At 41.4% G+C, this 24,829-nt stretch overlaps 1 protein-coding gene across 8 annotated transcripts in view; it reads right to left on the bottom strand.

The window, feature by feature from the left end:
* Positions 1 to 24,829, bottom strand: part of TBL1X (transducin beta like 1 X-linked) — a 195,542-nt gene that overhangs the window by 16,283 nt on the left and 154,430 nt on the right. For 6 of the 8 annotated variants that reach the window (XM_072994387.2, XM_020786717.3, XM_078390370.1 and 3 more), the window contains 3 exons: positions 19,240 to 19,347; positions 7,690 to 7,835; positions 2,216 to 2,477 (listed from right to left, as the gene is read on the bottom strand). In XM_072994387.2, coding sequence (XP_072850488.1) covers positions 2,216 to 2,477; positions 7,690 to 7,835; positions 19,240 to 19,297 — 466 coding nt within the window. In that variant the 5' untranslated portion in view covers positions 19,298 to 19,347. The remainder of the gene's footprint in view (positions 1 to 2,215; positions 2,478 to 7,689; positions 7,836 to 19,239; positions 19,348 to 24,829) is intronic. The other 2 variants (XM_078390371.1, XM_072994388.2) reach the window with 1 other exon arrangement.

Here is a 24,829-nt window from a genome sequence, read left to right as displayed (position 1 = left end):
GTTTGTATCACACCTTTTGACCAAGGAGCTGAAGGGGCACACATGGCATTGGCACATTTTAATTAATTAATCTACTAAAGCACATATTAAGTGCTCTTTAAGGGTAAACAGTTTCAGAGAAGAACACAAAATTTTAAATCACAATGAGCACAACAATACAATAGCAAAACAACAATTGAATCAACTTAAAAACAATATTGTTAATTGTTAAGGGTACCCTTTACAACGTAGACCCACTTAAGAGCCAAGATAAAGAGACAAGACAAAGAGACAACCCACATGAAAGTTGGCAAACTGGAAGACACTAATTGGAATAGAGTTCCATGCCTCAGTCAAGACACACAGAAGCCTTCAGGGCAGCAAAGACATTTCAGTCCAATGGTTCCTGACCTCCAGAAGTCTCTACTCACTACATTACAGTGTACGCTACCCATGGAGATGTGGCTTGAAGTTATTATGTGGCACATCCCAATTGTAAACAGCAGTGGTGGCAGGACGAGACCATAGCCTGTAGTTCTGGGTCCAGCCACTTCTAAGCAATTCTTTGGCAGATGGCACTATGAATGAAGTACCAATGTTTCTCCTTCTCCTGTCAAGGAAAAACGCTGCAAGGGTAGCCAATTCAATGGAGAATGCAGCTCCTAAGGTCGCCATTTTAAAATCAAAGTGTTCTCTCTTCCTTTTCACTTCTTATTGGTGTAGCAGGAAGCTGAATCAACTCACGTAAAGGCAGGGGTGGCAGCCATTGAGGAGACCAAAGAAGCTAGAAGACCTATTGCCATTTGTTAGCTGCTGTGCTCTCAGAACACATGCATGAACTCACACAATTTCAGAGACACACCCATAAGGGATCTCTTGAATCCTGGCAATAGTGCATCTTGATACAAACTGGACTGAGAATGTAACACTCAAGAGAGCTATTCACAAGAGAAATTTTTCTGAAGACAAGAGAATTAAAACATTCTATAGCAAAGAGTCAACAATACAGTACATAACTGGTATGGAGAAATACAGACTCAAAAGAAGCAAATGCACGTGGCTGAGAGGGTTCTCAGGAGTCAGGCTACACTGCAAAGGTCTGCAGTACTTCAGCAGACTGTTTTCAGAGGTGCTATAAGGATACAGAGGGAAAGGATATTTCCCTAAACCACATACATACATACATACATACATACATACATACATACATGCATGCATGCATGCATGCATGCATGCATGCATGCATGCATGCATGCGAAGGAAGGAAGGAAGGAAGGAAGGAAGGAAGGAAGGAAGGAAGGAAGGAAGGAAGGAAGAAAGAAGGTGGAGATTGGGGAGCCATCAATGTGTGGGAAAAATACTTCCAGAAGATAGACTAGCAAAAACAAGGATTACCTCTCCTTAGTTTTGTTACGCTGTCTTGGAGCTGGAGAGCGTTGGAACTCCCAACTAGAACACGAGGGAATTTCTTGGGTAAGGATCCCAAGAGAGGACAGGCTAACAGAGGTCCTGGGCCAGAAACCAGGAATTCAGACCAGTAACTTAGGCTAGCAAGATTCTCTGGCTAAGGCCTGGGTTCTGAGGAGGGTAAGTCACTGATTTCAGTTCAGAAATGACGTCAGCACAAAGAGAGCCTGGCAGGGATAACCAGGAGAAGGGTTCAGGCGGAGAGAGACATGGGAAGAAGATTGATCCTTTATATGGTCTATTGCCAGGCTGACTAGCGATCTGGCCCCTTGTAAATCATTTATCCTGCCCTGATCTTAATCTTTGCCCATTTGGCAAATCCTATCTGAGGAGCTAGAGAAAATGCATAGGAAAAAGAAGATGAGTGCCTCTGTTTACAACAATGCAGACCACTCCAGGGTGTTTCAGTTTTCTAGCCTCCAGACAATCAGTTTTAGCATGAAAACAAAAGAAGTCGATCTAATCATCTGGCCTCTCCATAGGACTATTCTGTGAGATGAGGCTGGGGCATTCATGTATTCTGTGTAATTTTGATAGGGATTGTTAAGAGCTAAATTCTTGTCATTTCTTCTTGTGGGCTTGGCTCCCTTTGGACCAGAGGCTAATTCTTCAAAGCCACTGTATTTAACCTTTACTGTCTTTGACCAGTTTCCCACCTAAAACAGTCAGTGGTGAGCACATATATGTCTTGGCCAAAATGAGGCTCTGCAGGGCTGTTGTACAAACCTGGAGAGTTTGGTAACACGTAATAAACATGACTTTGGCTTACTTATTGCATGTGCCCCGTTCTCCTCTCCATTCACAGTGGCTTCTCCATTCTTTGGTGTGTTCTGCTGTGGGATAGCTGTTGTCGTTGCCGTAGATGTCGTTGTCGTTGCTGCAGCTGTTGTGGCTGTGGTTGGTGCTGCACTTGCCTGTTGTTGAGCTAATTTCTCTCTGAAGGCCTGCTGCCGGGTCTGGACGACATCAGGCATTACTGCATCTATCAGTGATAGGGACTCTATAGGTCTGCCATCGAATACTGTACCATCCTGGGTGGGTGGACGAGGGGAATGGAAAGAGAAAAAAAAGAAGATATAAAAGTCCAAGCTGCATGAAAGGAATGCTGAACAGGAGAAAAGGATGGAACCATCTGTATGGTCATTCTGCAAAAGACACCTCTTTGGAAGGAAAGAGTGTTACCATTCTTCTAAACTCCCAGAGACCAAATATGTTTATAATTAACAAGAAAAACAAAGTGTGAAGGAAAGGTCAGGGTGTACACATCTGGATCCTGGGGAAAAATAGCTTGAGGGTGCACTAAGTACTGTCAGAAGTAGGGTTTTGACAAAAACAATACACCTCTTTGGCTCTGCTGTTACAAGGGCAGTATTTGGAAACTTCATTCACTCCAGTTCAACTTCATGCCTACAAGGTTACAAACTACTGTAATTAAAAGTGTCCCCATGGTTCAGAGCAAAGCTTTGTGTTTTGCTGCTCCCTCACTGGACAACCAGACCACGGGCAATCCTTGAGGGCGGCCACACTTTGCTGGCACACTGCATATCTTCGGACCCCTAACTGCTGGGCTCTGTGGAGCTGTCCGAATGGCGTGTTTCATTGTCAGCACTGCTCTGATGATTGGGAATGGAACGGCCAGTGACCTCTTCCTTTTGCACTGAGATTATCTACAAGGCAAACAACAACAACAACAACAACAAAAACATGCTGGCTGGATAGCTCAGTGGTTTAGGTATCTGGCTACGGAGCCAGAGGTTAGGAGTTCAATTCCTCACTGTGCTTCCTGTGAGTACAGCCATCCCGTGTGGCCTTGGGCAAGCTGCACAGTCCCAGGGCATTCCCTCTGGGAATGGTAAACCACTTCTGAGTGTTGTCCACCCTGGAAAACCCTGAAAAATAACTGCCTTAAGTCAGAATTGACTTGACAGCCCATGATGATGATGATTGAAAGGTAAACAGATGTTTCATTTACCACTAAAAATTTTTTCACATGCAGGAGACAATGCTGAAATAACAAAATCTTGGCCAGGGCAAGTCAAAATAGCCAAGCTGGTTCCACTTGTGCAGTTGCTGAGTAAACACTCCTTTGCCTCCTGTGCTCATGAGCGCCCCCAGTGTCTACAGTAGGCAGAGTTTCAGGAATAAACTGCATATTTCCCCTGTGATATAACTGATAATGAAAGGGTACAGTTCGTACTGTGGGGAACGCTGCAGCCACACAATGCAAAAAAATATTTTTTAAAAAAAGGCCATTTCGGCAAATGATATTATAATACAAGAAATGTGTCAACCGGTTCAAAAAATGTGAACATTTCTAACAGCAGAATTTCTCTTCATCTAAGAATAATCCCAGCTTAATAATTAACCTTAATTGCCTTGCATGTTTACTTAGGATAAAGCCTCATCTGGAACACATCATATGCAAAGAGTGCAGAGGACAAATTCTGTGAAGGGGTGACATCCTTTTCAGCTCCTAGACTTTCAGAAACAACAGCTTTTGTGGCCATTAAATAAGACTTCTCTTGTTGATTTTTGCACAAACCTTTTGATGAAAATCTGTAGGTACACAGTTCCAAGTCAAATCTATTATGAATAGATTCTTTATAAAACTTTACACAGGAATTAGCTTGCACATAAGCATACAACAAGTGAAAACACTCTAGTTCTGCCTCTAGGTCTGGTCATCTCCTGAGGTTGACAGCTTGAAGTGTGGAGCTTCTAGTCAAGGGTGGGGTGGGGTGGGGTGGGTGGCTAGGGAGAAGAGTCCCCATGTGCACCAGAACCCTGATTTTCCAGTGTCCCAACACCCACCCAGAGCAACCACAAACAGTTTGTTAGCCCTCATCCCATCCATTACTGCCTACGCACAGAACAGCTTCCTTGGAATCAGATGGAAAGGAGAGGTTAAGAGTTCTGTGACATCATTATATTGATGACACTGAACCCCAAAAACTCTGGACAACCTCTCCCAGCAGTTTCTTGTAGATGCTGAACAGCATGGGGTGGGGGACAGGCATGAACCCTGAGAGGTACCACAGGCCAGTAGTCACAACACTAAACAGGATTTCCCCATCCTACCTTCTGAGTTCAGCCATCCAGGAAGTATCACTACTACCATAAAACAGGACCTCCATGACATATCCCAGAAAGGCATCCCAGAGGGATTCCATGTTTGATGGCATTGAAAGCCAATGAGAGGTCCATCAGAACCAACAGGGACATTCTCCCCCTTGTCCCATTCCTGGTGTAAATCATTTAATGAGGTGGCCAAAGCTTCTCTGTTCTGTAACCAGCCTGAAGCCAGGTTGAAATGGATCTAGACCATCCATCATCTCTGGAGCTGAGATGCCACCACATGCTCCAAAAAAGGTCAGTACTGGAGACTGGCCAATAATTGTCAAATACAGTGTGTGGGGGGGTGTCAAGGAGGATTTTTTAAATAAAGGTCTTACTATTGTCTTCTTTAGGCATGCTGGTACACCACCTTGCTGCAAGTAGGCACTCACCACTCCCCTCACCCACGCAGCCATTCTCATCTGGCTGCCTTTATAAGCCAGGAAGGGACAGGGTGAAGCACCTCTCCAACAATCCTGTTCATATCCTCAGACACCACAAACTGCAAAAAAATCTATTCTTAAAGGACAAACAGGGGTCAAAAGTATACCAGCAGGATCTGTGTTGGTTATAGCATGAAAGTTGGAGCAGATCCAAGCAACTTTATCTGCAAAGTGCCATGCAAAACTTGACAGCGGGTTATGAAGAGCAGGCCATGTTGGTTCCAACCAACAAAGCCTTATTTACTCTGGCAGGTAAATACTAGTAGTCCTTGAAAAATCAAGAAAATTCAGAGTTGGCCCAACAAAAATGTTTGGGTCCTGATCTCAGTCTTAGTTCTTCCAGTTCTATCACAGCTCTGAATCTGATGTGCTCTGGCACAATTATCACTTTTTTCTAGTTTATTGTCATCATTATCTTTTTCTCTCTGTTTATAAAAGCAAACAGCATGCACAGTATTTTCATATACAAAACCCACATTGAAAAATTTTGATAATGCATTTCTAAGTGAAAAGTTTCATATAAAACTGGAAAGCTTCCAATGCCATGAAAATTTATTTTCACCCAAGAGTTTACCTGTCACTTGTTTGTACATAAAGAAGCAGGATCGATTTAAAAAACAAATAAACAACAGACACAAAAACAAATGGCATTTAGAAATGGATTTGTGGCCATGCAACCTGACAGCAACATTTCCAAATAGGCAAAGGGTCACCTCTGGCAAGAAGGAAATCATGCTTTCAGTTTCACTGACCTCAACCACTAATGTCAATTACATTTGACAAGTACAATCAGCAATACCGGTAATATGGGCTGCTCGATGCAAGCCTTTGCTTGCAAACGGAATAGAGAAAAAAAACTCAACGCCGATCTCCTCGAAACATCAGGTTCCATCCAGTGGTCTAAAATCGAGCCTTTAAAATGTTAGATGTTTCAAACAAATCATAAAGATGTTTCCATTGTGTAGACTTCCTAAAGGAAAGTTACACAGGTTTCCTAAAGAAGTTCCGTTGTTAAAGGAAGCAAGGGTTTGTCCCACGTCTTTCGCTTAGCCCTCCCTAAGTCATTCAATAGACCATGAGGTGGCTCCCTGACAACATCTACTGGTGGAAGCAACCATGACTACTGAAAGTCAACAATGCTGTAATCTGCTATTTTTGGGGAACTTTTTTTTACTTCCTTTATATCCAGCTGTCCAGCTACAATGCATTGGCACAACTTTTTAATCATTATTTCCTTCAAAACCTGTAATCATTTTGCATCCTCTCAAATCCCTTTCTCTCTAAATCCCTTGGTTTCTTGGTGTGTGTGGGGGAGGCAGGGAAAGAAAGAGAGGGGGAAGGAAAACAAAGGGAAGAGGAACAACAAGGAAGAGGAAGTAACAAAGAGAAGCCCCATTTTGCATGATTTTTATTCCTGCTGTTGGTGAGGGAACAAGACACAAGAGTTAATCTTCTAGGGTTAATCTGCATCCAGCAGTTCAATGAAGTAATCTTAATGTAAACAAGCTCACTTTTAAGCCTTTCAGAACAACTCCTAAATTTCAAAGTTAAGAAAAAAAAGAATATCACCTGTTTCTACAATTTGTATTGTTTATGAAGACCGTGAGGGCCTTGTCCTAAATTTCAAAAGACATTCATTTGATGTAGAAGACAGTTTGAAGAAAGGTGATAAACATTTAGAATGCAAAGGGTTCCTGAGACCACATGATAATCTTTTTCACATGTTCAGATGACATTAGGGTTCTGAAGGGTTACATTTATGCAATACTGTACATGTATGGAATTTATTTTTTTAAGAAAAGACTTCTTCTGGGGTTCATCCAACAGCATCACATACTCAGAAATTGACAGTCACTGCACTTCAATGTCATGTGAATCGGATCTCAGCAAGTACCATTAATTTTTTTTAAAAAACACCTCTAACTCAAAACAGAGTGGCTGGCAGATTGTCCTTGTATATTTCACCATCTAATAGGCTTAGTCTGTAGGAGGCAATTTTTTGAGCCCAGACGTGGTCAGATTGTTGCATATGACTCCGAAATGTACTATGAAAAATAAAATATAAAATTCTGCAATAATTTGATTGGTTCTTGCAAGTTATACCAGAAATTCTGTATTGAAATTATCCAAAGATGCAATAGATGTATAGAATATATAGAATAATGCATAGAATAATAAAGATATATTTGAGAGATTTGGAACCATGAAGGAAAAGGAGGACAATAGTGTGGGGACTAACCCATAGCTATTTTAACGTTCTATTGTCCTTAAGGGTTAGAGTCAACCCGAACAGAAGCAATGCTTTGTGTCTATTATAACCTTAATTAATATTAATTACATGCTGTCTAGTCGATTTTGACTTACGCCAACTTTTTGCAGGGCTTTCTAGGTAGAGAATACACAGAACTGATTTCCCATTCCCTTCTTCTGGGGGTACCCTAGGACTGTGCCCCGGTTGCCCAAGGCTGCATAGGCTGGCTCTTTTTATAAGGGAATTAGCTGGGAATCAAACTCTCAACCTCTGGCTCGCCAGCTGGGTACCTAAACCTGTGAGCTATCCAGCCAACTAATATACTCTACTTAGAAAACCCAGGAAAGGGTGATAAGTCATAAGTCAGAATCAACTTGACAATTAATATACCCATAGGTGATGTATGTTTCCATAGAAGGCAGTGATGCTACTTACCTCATTGATGCTTATCTCTGCTTCCACATACTGCAGGCCTTTCTGAAGTATGGAGATGAGGGCAGCAGGTGGCACTAGTGTTCCATTGATGTTGGACTGGCTAATATGACTCTCTATTCCAAATGTAAAAGCTGAATGGGAGAAACCTGGAAGCAAGGGAAGCCATGATATGAAAGCTAAACACTCTGCAGTGTGACACATATCCTAAATACAAAACTGCTCAAACCTGTGCCAGCTGAACCAAGAAGATCCATTTACTTGATTAAGTCAAGGTTTCAGAGAACTGCAATAGTCTGTCCCTTACATTTCTTTTGCAAGGTTATTTTCTGAAGAATATGGACTCGGGGGGCGGGAGTGAGGGGAAGTAGAATCAACGTTAAGCAAAATGACTTGTGTCTTTTACGAAGGTGTGGGCAGGGGAACAACTGTTTGATGTCTAAACTCTTTTTTCAGTACATAGGTTGTATTTCTCTGCAAAACAAAACCAAAAAAAGGAACAATCGCAATGCAGCACCCACGCAGGAGAACAATGTTCTCTTGCAGAACAAGAAAGGCACTTCTACACCCACAGTCTCATTACCACATGAATCTCACATGCAGGTATACCGGTAACTATTCTAACAGGAGATGAGAAGAGGAAAAAGGAAAGTTGAGAGAGAGAGAGAGAGAGAGAGAGAGAGAGAGAGAGAGAGAGAATTCAGATTCTTTGTCTACATACAACAGGAAATTGAATCATACAAAAATTGGCTAGTGCAGATAACAATGCTGCCATATCAGTTAATCATGTTTAGAAGTTTAAGAGTGACAGTAGGTTCCTGTGGCCTTTAATCATCCCACCTCCTTCTCCCAAGCATGTTTTTCTTCCTGTTTCTTTGATGATTACTGAGAGTTCTGGAGAAAGAAACAAAGGTTTGGGCATAAAAGATAAGTGGGACACATTATGCATGGTTGGGATGTTGATATGGAATCACAAAGCAAACCAAGATTTCAGGATGGTACAAACCAACATTGCATGAGCAAGTTACTCTTCACCATCATGGGAGTTTCCCTATGTCTTGCACCCTTGGCAGCCCACACCATCCCTTGATGGCAATCTACTCGAGAGTCACCAAAAGTCCCAAAATGGATTTTAAGTCTGCTATGGGACAATCACTCCTCACTCCACTGTGGGGAGCCATTCTTTCACTGGGAAGAGTTGATAATAGTCACAGTATAGTGAAAGGGGAAAAAAGTGGTATCTGTGTTGCTAATTCCGATACCATGAAGTTTATGGTGAAGGAGGCACCAAGACGTTAGAAGAATAAGTGGGGACTTCAACAGAAGAGAAAGTGAAGGTGGAACCAGCTCAATTTGTGATTGTCAACTTTTCTTTTCCTGTTGCATCGAGGGGATTATTTTTCCTTGGCTGATCTAAACTCACTGAAATGGGGATTATATATATAGAGAGAGATGGGAGAACCTGACTGGTCAAGGCAAATTGGATTCTGGAAAGGCTTTGAATATAAACCTTATTCCTACTGAGGATTGACTATAAGGTGGGGAGCATGTGTGGTGGAAGGGTTTAACAGAGTTTTTAGGCTCTGGTATGTTCCAACGATGTCTGCGGAGGCGCGGAAGGAACCCATAGATTTGAATCAAGACACCACAAAGAAGAACCCTATTTTATTTGACAGTTAAATTGACATCCTACCTTTCTTTAGTAAGCACAGGGAACCACACATGGCTGTTGATCTGCCTAATTTGTTTGGACAACAACTTTGTGAAGCTGATGAAGCTGACAAGGTCCCCCATTGAGTTTCATGGTTAAGTGGTCATTTGAACCTAGATCGTTTGATTCCCAGTCTAACACTTCTATACCACACTCACTCTTTCAGGGTTTTACCAAAAAAAAAAGAAAAAAGAAAAACCAGAGATCTGTTCAGGAAAATTGGAGGTATTAGAGGAACATTTTGCACAAAGATGAACATGATAAAGGACAAAAATGGGAGGGACCTAACAGAAGCAGAAGACGTCAAGAAGAGGTGGCAAGAATACACAGAGGAATTATATCAGAATGATTTGGATATCCCGGACAACCCAGACAATGTAGTTGCTGACCTTGAGCCAGACATCCTGGAGAGTGAAGTCAAGTGGGCCTTAGAAAGCCTTTGCTAACAACAAGGCCAGTGGAGGTGATGGCATTCCAGTTGAACTATTTAAAATCTTGAAAGATGATGCTGTTAAGGTGCTACATTCAATATGCCAGCAAGTTTGGAAAACCCAACAGTGGCCAGAGGATTGGAAAAGATCAGTCTACATCCCAATCCCAAAGAAAGGCAGTGCCAAAGAATGCTCCAACTACCGCACAATTGCACTCATTTCACACGCTAGCAAGGTTATGCTCAAAATCCTGCAAGGTAGGCTTCAGCAGTATGTGGACCGAGAACTCCCAGAAGTACAAGCTGGATTCCGAAGAGGCAGAGGAACTAGAGACCAAATTGCTAACTTGCGCTGGATTATGGAGAAAGCCAGAGAGTTCTAGAAAGATATCTACTTCTGCTTCATTGACTATGCAAAAGCCTTTGACTGTGTGGACCACAGCAAACTATGGCAAGTTCTTAAAGAAATGGGAGTGCCTGACCACCTTATCTATCTCCTGCGAAACCTATATGTGGGACAGGACGCAACAGTTAGAACTGGACATGGAACAACTGATTGGTTCAAAATTGGGAAAGGAGTACGACAAGGCTGTATATTGTCCCCCAGTTTATTTAACTTGTATACAGAATACATCATGCGGAAGGCTGGACTGGATGAATCCCAAACTAGAATTAAGATTGCCGGAAGAAATATCAACAACCTCAGATATGCAGATGATACCACTCTGATGGGAGAAAGTGAGGAGGAATTAAAGAACCTTGTAATGAGAGTGAAAGAGGAGAGTGCAAAAAACGGTCTGAAACTCAACATCATAAAAAACTAAGATCATGGCCACTGGTCCCATCACCTCCTGGGAAATAGAAGGGGAAGACATGGAGGAAGTGACAGATTTTATTTTCCTGGGCTCCATGATCACTGCAGATGGAGACAGCAGCCACGAAATTAAAAGACGCCTGCTTCTTGGGAGGAAAGCGATGACAAATCTGGACAGCATCTTAAAAAGCAGAGACATCACATTGCCAACAAAAGTCCGAATAGTCAAAGCTATGGTTTTTCCTGTAGTGATGTATGCAAGTGAGAGCTGGACCATAAAGAAAGCAGACCGCCGAAGAATTGATGCCTTTGAATTGTGGTGCTGGAGGAGGCTCTTGAGAATCCCCTGGACTGCAAGGAGAACAAACCTATCAATTCTAAAGGAAATCAACCCTGAGTGTTCACTGGAAGGACAGATTCTGAAGCTGAGGCTCCAGTACTTTGGCCATCTCATGAGAAGAAAAGACTCCTTGGAAAAAACCTTGATGTTAGGAAAGTGTGAAGGCAAGAGGAGAAGGGGACGACCGAGGATGAGATGGCTGGACAGTGTCTGCGAAGTAACCAACATGAATTTGACACAACTCCGGGAGGCAGTGGAAGATAGGAGGGCCTGGCGTGCTCTGGTCCATGGGGTCACGAAGAGTCGGACATGACTAAACGACTAAACGAAATGAATTATTTTACATGTTAGCATACTGAAAACACGACAAAACTTCATTTAAATTATCTGTGGTTGCTTTCACTTTCCTAAGCAGGAAGTGGCTGATTACAAAACACAAACATGAAGTGTGGGTGTTTAAGTGCATGTAAAATTTATCATGTATCTTTAAGACAGTAGGGAACTGGTGACTAGTAGCATTTCAAAGGCTTTTAAAAGGTATGCAGCTAATTCTGCCTATCTGCTCCCTTCACAGTGAACAAATGTGAACTTTGTACTCTAATATACAAAAAAGTAAATTGAGACATCATAATGTTAGTCAGTTGGATATCCCATGCTAAATATTGTGTGTATACCGGGGGGTTTACAACCGTCTTTGTCACAATGGGCCTTTCCAAGATTTTTTTTAAAGTACAGTATAACTGAGGACTGCCTCTCAAGATACTATCACAGAAGGAAGCCTACTTACAATGGCTTCTACATGGCAGCTATTCCATGCAGTGAACAGATTTAGGTTTACAGCCTTGCTGAATAATCAGTCCCCATGGGGTGTTCTGTTGTCACCCGCAATGTATGGCAGTAATGCAGAGAAAAGCAGTGGAAAGCAATCCAGTACATATGGAATGGCTTACTTTATGAAGCAATCATCACCTAGAGAGTGGCAAGCACTTAACAGGAAGCAGTTCTAAGAGAAAGGGGGGAAAATAGATTGGCAGAGCCCAAGCAGGTTATAGGGGGGGAAAAGAAGTGCACAGGCTACGGCATGCTTTCTGTGAAAGGAGGAGAAAAGGAACAAAATTAAAAAAGGAAAATGTGCTGCATGAATGCCACCCACAATTATTCAGTTCAGTAGGAAGGGAGATACGTTTTCACCCATAGGACATTCACTGATAGATGGTGTCCCAGTGTCGTAAAACACACAACTGTGGTCATGATAATTTGAATTGAAGCACTCAATAGCCCTGGCCCCAATGTGCACGTGATCTTTCAGCCCCATGAAGAGGCTGCACCTGGGAGGATCCTGCACCTACAGGTCCTTCCTTCTACCTCCTGGATCCATCTTCATGCTTCAAAAGACGTTCCCAAAGACCATTGTGAGAAGCAGCAAAATATTAGGAAAAAAAAAATACAGTCCTTCATTGCCATAACTACATCTTTAAATGCCTGGGGAGAACTAGGCAGGAGAAGCTTTGAATGCAACATAAGCTCTGGAGCTCGTTGCAAGGTTTTTATATACCTTCCAAGCAAACTGGATTGAAAACTTCTCCTTCTCGGGCCGCCTGCGAACTTCTCCCCACCACTGGCCAATTTGGCTGTGGGGAAAACTTCCATGATGGCACATAAGTTCATGGGAGGGAGAAACCATTCCCAACAGGGCTCCCATCACATCCTACAGCATGGGGCCGCCACCACCGCCACGGACAAAAAGCTGCCTCAACGATGAATCTAGGACTGACAGTTCTCTATGTATGTAAGAAAGTTATTCTACTTCCTGCTCTGATGGCTTTGGAAGTGAAAGGTCAATGCAATCCCTGGAGTCACCACTTGTACATATTCATTTTCGTGCATCAAGTGGTGAGCAATGAGGAAGCTAAAAGACTCATTCACTAATGGCAATTTGCTACTGCAAATGATGCCACTGCAGTAAGTCAATGTTAATAATCAGCATGTAAATAAATGGGAATATTCAGGCAACTAATCCATATTTGTATTTGGTTTTTTTTAACCTATTCTTAATTTTTTAAATTAAATTAAAATTTAAAATTTTAAAAAAATAATATTAATGTTGCAACTACCCCAAAACATGTCTGGGGTTGCCCCCCCCAAAATATACTAAATCAGTGTACAGTACTACTTTTAATGCCAGTATCACAGCTGTCCATTTCATTTGCTCACAAATGTGGACATGCTCCCAATTTATAAATAGTCATGAAATCACCACCTGTCATACTGGGGCTCCAGCAATGATACTGAAATGATACCCCAAGGCTCGAGCCCATTGACAGCAACTATCTCAAAAAAGTACACTTGCCAGCCTCTTCCTCCCATTTCCATGTCAGTCTATTCAGCAGCAGTGACCGACCACATCACTGCTGCCCTTGGGTAATGCTGTTTGCGAGCACACAGGAGAAGTGGTAGCTGCCCTAGCTCCTTCCTGTGCTTCTTGAAAGTGAGGGCACTTATCTGCTGACGGCTCTGTAACAGGCCACCACTGACATCAGACAAGCCTGCTTGCTTCCAAATAAGCTACTGTGCGCACACGCACAAGAGAGTGGAAGGGCTGAGGGGAAGGGTTGGAAATGACCTTGGGAAAACAAGAAGGTACATATCTGGGAGTGGAGTAGCCAGTGTTCACAATAACCTCATGAACTAGCAGCCTGTTAAAAGCCTCAGCCCCATCGCTTCAGTGCAACCATGTTTAAAGAAGTAGGAACCTACAGCAGTGCATAATCAGCACTGTGGTCTCTCCCTCATTAGCCTTAACTGTCGTCCATCCTCACTACAATGGCCAGGCCAAGAAGGACGATTAGAATGGTAAAGCATGGACTGAAGAGTGCAGAGCTTGAAGGATCCCTATGGATCACTGAATCCAGCCCCTGTCAAGGAGACACAGTGGGGAATATAACTCCCAATTTCTGTCTCCACAGACAGATGCCTAAACCACTGAGCTATGTTTTGCAACTGATGACAAGAGTGAAAATATCTTATTTGTTACAGACAAAATCCCACATTGTTTCCTGAATGAGGTCTGGAAAATCAAATGCCAAAAATATACAGTGAAGGAGGGGCTGAGAAGTAAGGTAGACACCCACGTCACTTTGTCTGTATACACATTACCACACGCAACAGATCAACACACCCACTCCTACAGCAAAACAACATGTTTGCAAATTCACACCAGTATACAGTGATCAAAGTAGCCCAGTCAGCTCTGTGTTGGCCTATTTCTTGTGGCACCAAAAATCTCAGAGGAACATAACAGATGATTGTCATTTTTTTAAAAAAAATCCACAAACAAACAGCTGTGCATTGTTTAGATTGCAGCAACTAATCCAAAAAGTTCTAATGCAAGTGCCATAGAGCATCCTAGAACACTCATCATGTTTGTTCCTGTGATGGCCTCAAGAATGGTAGGTCAGTTGCTTGGCAGGCCCACATACTGCATCTGTGGGATTCACTGAAGTGTTGATTAGCAATCAGATGTATGCCAAAAGGAATGGCAAGGTTGGTCTGGAAGGAGGGAAAGAGAGGGTACCACAAAGCAGGTGATGCTCAACTCTATAACCCCTTTCTGTCAAACACAGGTGAAATAACAGTTATGCTAAAGCATTGTTTGGACTCAGTAATTAAGACAGGGCCATAAACGGAGAGCCTAACTACATGGGAAAAATGCAGGAAATACTAAGGGTTTGGGGTGGGCTCATTCACATTTTCCCCCATTCAAAATGTGAATGAGCCCACCTCAATTCGCAGCAGTGTTGTGCATCTGAATCAATCTGGGGGTCCATACCTCCAATCCGTAGTTTTTCTTCATCATCACAGATACTTCTCCTGTTTAAAAATGAAATCTTTTTGCTTAGGTTTTGGGTGATTGCTTTGAACTGATGCAGAAAGGAAAGACCAAGTGAGCACACATACAAATACGCACAAAGAGTTGCTTTGTTAAAGCCCCTTCTGCCTTGACTATTGCCTCTCGAGGGAGGACAAGGAGTTTATGCAAAGCCAGCACTCATCTGTCTCTGCAAAGCCTCTCCTGTCTCAAGACACTTCTTTACTTTCTTTTTAAAAGCATCTCCTGAGTGGGCAGTCCTGTTTATATATTTATTAACAGCTTAAAGAACTCTACTTGTCAGATACAGAAATGAGTGATTGAGGAAGGAAAGCCTTCTTAAGGCAGTTTCTTTTAACTGCACCACCTACAGACACTTCAAATAAAACTGCAATTAGAAAGCTTTTTTCCTTCTTTGCTTGTGTGACTACTTATATCAAAGAGAGAACCAAATGCCCCGGTGCAACTTCACAGAGAGAGAATGTGAGTTAATTCACATTTCTCTTGCTGTGTACTTGCACTCTGAGACTCAGTCTAGACAAGGCAGAGGTGCTGGTTCTGAATAGTATATCTAGCTAGTTAAAGTGGTGCTCTCTCATTCTTAATGGGGTGCACTCACCTGTGGAGGAAAGGTTTATCCTCCACAAAGCTCTAATTTTGTGATATGATGCCTAGGTAGCTGGAGGTGTGGTACAACTTTTATCACCTTCTTTTAACAGACCATCTGCAAGCCAAGCCTGACAGAGGCAGCTTAGCTGCAGTTTTCCATGCCCTAGCAATCTCCATCATGGATTACTGCAATGTACAGTGGTGCCCCGTATAGCGAGATTAATCCGTTCCTGATTAACCCTTGCTATACGGAATCATCGCTAAACGGGTAGGGGAAAGGTATTGGAACGTATTAAACTTCGTTTAATGCGTTCCAATACCTTCGTTACTTACCCGTTCAGCGAGGATTCCAGGTGCCGGCAGCCATTTTCGCGCCTTCGCTAAGCGAGGGCAGGGCGCGAAAACAGCTGCCGGCAGCCATTTCCAGGCTTCTGGCGGCCATTTTGGAACCGCCGATCAGCTATTCGGCGGCTCCAAAATGGCCGCCGCAATACCCGATCTTCGCAATGCGGGTTTTCCCCATTGCGAAGATCGGGTATGTTTCCGTATAGTGATCCCGAAAAAGGGATCGCTATATGGAAACATCGCTATACGGTGCACTCATTAAGCGAGGCACCACTGTATTATCTCTGAGATCTTTGAAAAAAGTTCAGAAACTCCAGTCGGTGCAGAAGTGACCAGCAAGGCTGCCCACTGGGACTGACCATCCCAAATACATTAAATCCAGTGTTGCATCAAGCACACTGTTACGAGTCAGATTTCTGGTTCATTTAAAAATGGTAATGTTCAACTTCAAAGCTGTAAATGAATACCTGAGAGTAATTGAGGGAGCACTTTCTCCCATATATTTCTACCCAGTTAATAAAATCATCCTTGAAGGCCCTTCTCTGGATGCTGCTAGTAGAGAAAAAAATGCTCCAAAGGAAAAGAGGCTTCTCTGCAGTAGCTTCTTATCCGTGTCATGTCCTCCCCAAAGGGGTCTGTCTGGCAGCACTCTGATACAATTTCCCAACCTTCCTCCTCCCGCAGGAATGTAATATTAAATGGCCAAAATCCAAGGAGCAATTTATGTTTATGCAAATAGAGTCATGTTGACAAAAACTGCCGTTAATTAACAACATGTTGGTTGCATTCTTGGGCATCCTTCTGATCATGTGATCAGAAGCATGGCTGGAAACCCACCTCATCTTGTTAAGTAGCAGCAATTGACTACCACAACTTACTTTTCACTTTTGCAGGCACAAATCACCAGCTGGATTCTTGCTACTGTACTTATTTTTATCTCCATTTGGCTAGGAACTTGATATTTAACATTTTAATATTGCAATTGGCTTTCCCACTGTTTTGGTTATTGTATCAACTGTTCAAGGGTTTTATAATTGTAAACTACCCCGAGCTATTTGCCAGCTTATTAGTTTAATAAATGAATACATATGTTTTTTAGGAATTGTTGTGGAAGTTAAGTAATTATTTCCAAAGTTTCAAGAAATGTATACCATACCACAAGCCATTGCTTAGCTCCTGGGAACTAATGAGAAATGATGCTGTTTCTGTGCTTTATACAGCTGCTAAAATTACAGTACACATGATTCTCTACTAAATTTTACAGAAGCAAATCTACGTCACTATGAATCTAAATTACAGCCCATTAGTTAGATAGCTGACCCTGACAGTATCTGCCAAGAATTTAGAACTACTCAAAATTTAGCCATCTGTCAAATGGAGAAGATAAATGTTTATACTAGGAAGATACTTCTGAAAGTAAATAAAATAAAATATAATGTAATCTTCTTTTATGCATTGCAAAAATGTGACATTAAAAGGTAAAAGCACCACAGTTTCTAGTAGTTATTTTAAACACGCTTGCATATCTAAGATCTACATACACACTCAAGATGCAAAATGAGATCTTTCAGCCAAACAGGTGAAAATTATTTTTCAGGTTCTTCTTGGAAGTGTGAACAAGAAGGTTAAAAGACATAATAGAGACAGTATACCAGTTCATTTTCTGGGAAGGAAAATTATACTTAGCTGATTTTTCTCTAAACTCTCCCCTGCACTTGGTCATAACAACCCCCTATAACAGTGAATAAGCCATGAGTGTTGATACAAGGTAATTAACTAGCAAGACTTTTCAAAAACTGAAATTTTCCACAGGTGTTCTCCAAAGCTTTTTCAGCTGCCAAAACAGTAAACCTTCCTTCTCTGTAAATACATTATACTCTGGTACATAGTAGGGTTATGCCATTTAAATGCTGAATATTTCTTAAAAACATGCACAAATAGAACAACTATCTTCTGGAAAGACGCAGCTCAGAAACAACGGCTGACTCTCCCACATGTTTCATTCAAAATATTCACATTCTAGAGAAGGAGAATTTTTTGTTTTGCTATAGCTGCATAAAAATATGGAAACTGCTTTCCATTGAGTTAGGCAAGTGATCCACCTTACTTGATCACACTGAATAGCAGTAGCTATGCCAGGACTTCAGACAGAATTCTCTTCTAGTTTCATCTAGAGAGACCAGGTACTGAACCTTGTATATTTGGCATCCAAAGTATATATGTTACCACTGAGCTTAAGTATGAAATGTATTCTGAGGGAGACTGATAAAAGACATCACACTGCTAGGACCAACACAGCTCCCTGAGGGTGCTGGTGCTAATATCAGCTTAGTCTGGCTAATGCAAAATAAACTAGTATTGAAAAGTGCAAAGCGTTTACACTCAGAAGCTAGAATGCTTTATGCTCCAAGTTCTGTATTCAGAAGTTAGAATCCTACTGGCATTTTACACATGTGTACATGAAATAGGTCACTACAGCAAATTGCTGCTAATTAGCAAGGTGCTAGTTGCATTCCTGCCTGCATGTTCAGTTGCACAACAGGCACCGTGTTAATTAATGGCACTTTTGCCCTGTGACTTGCATGGTTTCATGCACACACGCACAAACTGCCAATAACATTCTGGCAGATGTCGTGCACTAATGGCACAGCTCACACATCCAGGCATCAGAGTCTGAGAGGAGAGAGGTCCATTTTACTAAGGGGGAAGACATAACATTGCAATCCCCACCTCAGGTCCTGGGCAAACTTCTACAGGCCTAACTTTCCGGAGGAATTGGGGAACTTCTTTCGGCATGCTGGGAGACACGCTGGATGCATAGGATACAAAGTTCCCGCAGTCCCCAGAGGCACCTGTAGTGCAGAGGAGAACTTTGCGACCATCAACAATGGCATAAATAATCTCCATCCTGTTATCTAGAATACTATCACCATCTACATTGGGGGGACCTGGCCTTCTGTTTTATGGTACCCTGCTGTCCCCTCCTCACACGTGTTTTGTCAGCTCTTTGATATGGCTTTCGGTCAATAGCAGAATATTTCCATCCTTATGGCCCCTCTACGGTGCTACACTAATTGCATTTTCCAGTTATTTACTGATTGTGTGTTTGCATTATTAGGACTGTATTCAGATGGCTTTTCAAGGAAATATTGTTAGGAACCTTAAGCATTTTCTTGAAAGGAACAAAAAGTACAGAATAGTATGTCTTTTAGAACCAAGAAAAAACTGTAACAACGGTAACAATGCTTGATGTTACAAAAGGCGAGTTGCTTTTTATAACCCATAACATAAGGGTTGTGTGTACTTGTCTTGGATGAATGGAGGATTCCCTAAGACTTTCGAATATGCCATGTAGCTTGGCAAGTGCCAAGAAAACAGCATTGTAAAAACAATGTATCTCAATGACATATTGTGTACTTATAGAAAAACAAATTACCTGACTCCTGGAGATAGCGATACACCAAGAAATTCACTTCGTCACTGGTTATGCTCATCTTAGCCCCACCTCAATATGATGAGGTTTGCAAGAAGTGTGATCCACGCTCTGTTCAAAGAGGAAGAATAATAATGACAATCTGGTTTGATTGTGCCCATTCAACATTTTCATTCCAGCAGACATTCAAATGGGCATGTTCTAGTCATGCTTTCATTTACATCTGAGGTATGGTTGAAGGTCTTTTAATAACACCCCCAAAAAACCTTAGCATCTGTAAAAATCTGAAAACACCTTTAAACTTTTCGTTATTTAGCAAAATCACATTTTTTCTAAAGCTTTGAAAGAACCCCTCCATTTTTAAAAATACAATTTTACTAAAATGCTGCTTAAAGTTTGAAGGAGGAGGAGGAGGAGGAGGAGGAGGAGGAGGAGGAAGGAGAAGAAGACACATACAGACTCTGGAACTCAAGAACTGGCGGCAGAAACAAGGCTTCATTGCTGCTGAACTGCCAACTTTCTCTAGCTCTTGAGAAATACAGTAGGACCCCCGTACCTGCGGGGGATCAGTTCCTTTCCACACACCCCACAGAGGCTGAAAAATGCAGATTATAGTGAACAGTACTAATAGCAAAAGCTGTACATAACAGAGTCTCTGCCTCCCTCTAGTGGCCAGTTCTGGTAACTTCATGGTTAGAAATCTATCTGGGAAATTTTCTTTTTAATATTTTTAATATATTCAGACCATGGATAAGAGAATCAGTGGATGCTGATCCTATGGACGGAGTGTTGGTGTCCTACTATACAGGTTTTTACTCTGCCCAACACCTATCATTATAGCTTAGTCGAGATACTCTCATTCCACAGATCAAGCTGTCTTCCTTATTCCACCATCCAATAATCTAATTTGTTAGATTAATGTAATTAAGCAATTTTGAAAATCATATGCAAAAGCGTATGATTTAGTCATCTGGTAAGCATATTTAGTCATCTGGTAAGCATATTTTTTTTAATACATAAGGAGGGGAGCACACTAGACCTGTCTCTCTGTGGTCATTTCACTCATGCAGTATTGATATGTCTGAAGAGATGGGCCTCTTATATCTATGGAGTTTCCTCAGAAGAATAAGAATCCAGACCACCTGGTGTTCTGGCTTGTCCACAGGAGACACTTTATTATACACTAAGCGACAACAGAAAGGACAAAAGCTGTTGCCCTCACATATCCTTACTGACCACCTTCCCCTCAGCAACGATCATAAAATGACTACAGTTGTCCCAGCTAAATGGCCCTTACTAGCAAAAAAGAGAAAGATCCAGAGATATCAGTGCCTGAAGACCTAGAAGATCATGTGGTACAGTTCTACTGGAGAAGGAAGCAGAGACTCTGGTAACCAATGCCTGCAGAGTCCAGACTTTCTTCCCCTCTCCTGCCACTGCAGACCCCTGTGGATACCAAAAAAGTACTATATATCTAGAGCCATTATACCACAATATATATAGGAAGGAAGGAAGGAACATGTAGGAGGTAATGTTATAATTTTTCAGAGGTCAGAGTTGAGGTACAGGCTCTAGAGCCATTATACCACAATATATATATATATATATATATATATATATATATATATATATATATATATATATATATATATATATATATATATATATATATATATATATATATATATATATATATATATATATATATATATATATATATATATATATATATATATATATATATCACATTATACCACTATATATATAGTGGTATAATGGCTCTAGAGCCTGTACCTCAACTCTGACCTCTGAAAAATTATAACATTACCTCCTACATGTTCCTTCCTTCAAAATGTGTCTTTTTCTTTTCTTTTTACAACGAACAGAACCTTCCTCATTGAAACTCTGTTCAGCAATGCTTGCTGCTTAGAGTAGCATCTGCTGCTTTAAATCAGCTATGCTCATCTACAGGTTTTCCCAAAGCTGAAGGTCATGCATGCCTCAAGCAGATGTCTCTGCATTATTTATGTGAGCCATTCTTTGGAGCTGTGTGGTGCTTTTATTTCACTGTCCTAGTACAATTCATCAAACATTCAGATTGATTTTCCCCCCATAGTTTCACAATCATGGTAAATTAGGTTCTTTCTTCCTAAGTATTAATTTTATTTATTGCTGTAATTTGTACTTCATGCAATAGATAGTAAGTAATCCCTTTTATTTATTTTCTCCCTTGAGGAAAAGCGTGGTATCTTTTTCTTGTTTAGGATGTTCCTATGTCTTCAGAAGGAACACAGGTAATTTTCTAATGAAAGATCTTCCATTTTTAATAAGTCTTCAGAATGTAGGACCCATGAACAACACTTGTACAGAAAGACACAAGGATCAAAATTCAGTTTTGCAACTCCGCTCATGATATCTGAGTACACATACTTCACACACAATGAAATGGAGCTGCATGCACCCCAAAATCAAAAAATTGAAGTCTTTAATCAGTGGCAATCTGCTGTTGCTGCTGATTATATTCCTGGAGAACATGCCCAACACTATTTTGGGCAAGGACAAACTGATACAGACTGTTCCCAAATAGTATAATTAGCTTGTATTATTCTTTACCCTCAGGTTTTTTTTTAAACACAAGGTATTGACAGTCACACTTATGCAAGGATCATGAATTGTTGTGCTATGCCATTGTGCCCAAACCATTTCTGTTAGCTAACAAATCAATTAGATAATCAACAAGGCATGATTACTGTTTAAGTGGTTTAAGTAATACATTTAGTTAGTACAGAAAGTAATACACAAAGTGTACTATCACACAGAAATAAGAATATTGTGAACAGGATATGATTCTTCTGCTCAGTCTGTCTGCAAGCATTTTGGCCACAATGGAACTATTTATAGCAGTCATCCAAGTCACAAATTATTTAACTTGATAGGAAACATAACATAATTTTGTCCTGCATGCACTGTCACAGTAACACATTTCCTCAGATCAGGCTGTTGATTTTCTTGCTAAATCATCCCAAGCCAATTTAGCAAAACCTTAAACCGATAAAAGCACCAGACGGTTGGGGAAATAAAAGTGCCTTATAGCAATTGGATGCTTCCACTGAAAAACAATACTCTGAATATTCTGCAAGCAGATTTCCACCCATGCAAGGGATGTCTACCTCCTCTTCTCTTTTCTGCAGATCACTAAACCTGGTCACGAAGACCCCTTCAGGAGTTGGGAGTAGATTCTGATGGCACACGAGTGGAAGGGGGAATTGCCTTCTCCCCATTATTGCTGACAAAAGCTCTTCAGCTGCTGGTAGTGGTTAACCACAACTAAGCATGGATGCAATATTTTTTTTTTATCATCCAACAATTATCTTGCACAATCTGGAATGTCTCATTTTAAAACAATACCTAAACTATCTCCCACCAACACCAAATTATGACTTAAATTATTTCAGTTCTTTGCCTTTAAGCTTTAGCTACAAAATTAAGGCAGAATACAATGCAATATTACATTTTTCAAATCACAGTAAAAGAAACGAATACAGAGATACAAACAAATTGCATTGCAATCTATTATCTATTAATGTATCCGCGAAGGCTTTCACGGCCGGGATCTAATGGTTGTTGTGGGTTTTTCAGACTCTTTGGCCATGTTCCGAAGGTTGTTCTTCCTAATGTTTCGCCAGTCTCTATGGCCGGCATCTTCAGAGGACAGTACTTTGTGCTCTCCTCTGTGCTGTCCTCTGAAGATGCCGGCCACAGAGGCTGGCGAAACGTCAGGAAGAACAACCTTCAGAACACGGCCAAAAAGCCCAAAAAACCCACAACAACCATATTATCTATTACCTTCTACATGAATGAGCTTGGAAATCTTCCACAAATAATCCACTTATACTTAGTGTTTGAAGGATATGACTTTAAATAATGATGTTTTAGGATCACGAAGGAACCGTCAAGTCAGTTCTGATTTATAGTGTTTCCTAGAGTTTCCTAGGTAGAGGTTTACCATTCCTTTCTTCTGGGGGCAACTTAGGACTGTGCTGCTTACTCAAGGCTATATAGGCTGACCCTTCTCGGAAGCGCAGTGGGGAATTCAACGCCCAACTAGAGATGGGCACAAACAGGAAAAATGATAAATTGGGCTGACTTGTGGTTTGTTTGTCCCATTTGTGCTCGGTGGTGGTGGTGGTGGTAACCTGCCTGGTCCCGCCCTCTGCTACCCACCTGTCCCCTTCCCACTATCCCATTGCCTTCCTGCCTGGTCCTGCTGCCATAGCCTCTTCCTCCACCATGGTCATCCTCAGAGGCAGCAGGCCTGGTCTCCCCTTCTGAAGTGGCCTCTGCACATGCGCCCGATCAGCTGGGTGGTGAGTACATATGCAGAATGCAGCAGTGGTGGTGGAAGAGGAGGAGATGGCAGGACCAGCTTGGGAAGTGATAGGGGCAGTGGGAAGGGGGAGAGAGTGGGCATCCCTTTCGGCCAAACAAAACGAAGCACCACCAAGGGGGAAAAAGTCTTGCTTTCAGCAAATGAACCACGAACCAGCCCCATTTGTCAGTTTTTTCTGGTTTGTGGCTCGCTTTGTGCCCAACTCTACTCCCAACAATTGGCTTTGCAGCCAGGTACCGAATGCACTGAACTATCCAACCCGTGATGAACATTAAAGCCCTTAAAACAGTTGGATTTTAGCATGTGGAATCGGGTGACGTTTGCTTTATCTTCCTATGTTCCTTCCTCATCTAGGACAGGAGTTAAATTTTATTTGTTTTCAAACTTCTAGGAATGCAGGGTCACTAAATGGCAACTTGACAGAACACAGGTTGTTGGTTTTTTTTTAAAAAAAGGTAAATTAATTCAAAACTGTTGTCAGCCAGCAAATGGAGCAAAGTTCCCACAGCTCTTGACTGTGTCATAAAGGGCTTCCTGCCAAGAGTTCAGCCACAAAATGTGTGAGTGAGTGTACAGTATATGTGGTACCATTTACAAAAGAGCAATTCCATCCTGGCAGCAGTACATAAAACATCTATTTTTTTATGAAGCAAATTTAGAGTTCAGAATGTTAGTATAACTGGAATAATTTATAATGGCACACATATTGGAACAGTCAACCCATGCAACTCAAAAGAACGAAGCCTACATTTTTGCAGAGCTGCGTCCACAGGGTTGAGCCAAAGGATGTGCTTTAATAAACCTTCTCCACACTTGTTCCCCGGTTCAAGACATAACTCTCTACAGGGGTTACATTAAAATTTCCAAATGCGAATACTAATAATGAAATCCACCTTTTGGTATAACAAGATCTGTTTGCTCGTATGCTTTTTATTGCTGCCTCTAGAAGACTGATATTAATTGAATCAGAAGTTAAATGAAAATAGCTGTGTCTATAAAACTGTTTAGGCACACATAAACACACATATGCCACAAACAACCCACATCCTCCCACAAAACAGCACCTTTTCCAGCTACTGCATCACTAGTCCAATTACCTACATCTCTAGAGATAAAAATACACATTATCTTGAAGACAGTAAACAAGAATTTGCTTGACATGACTAAATTGGTTTTTATCTTCATACATATTATGCCAGAAAT

The sequence above is a fragment of the Pogona vitticeps genome, chromosome 3 (genome assembly GCF_051106095.1).
Source record: "Pogona vitticeps strain Pit_001003342236 chromosome 3, PviZW2.1, whole genome shotgun sequence".
NCBI lineage: Eukaryota > Metazoa > Chordata > Lepidosauria > Squamata > Agamidae > Pogona > Pogona vitticeps.
Note: the sequence above shows the minus strand (reverse complement) of the source record. Positions and strands in the feature narration are given on the sequence as shown.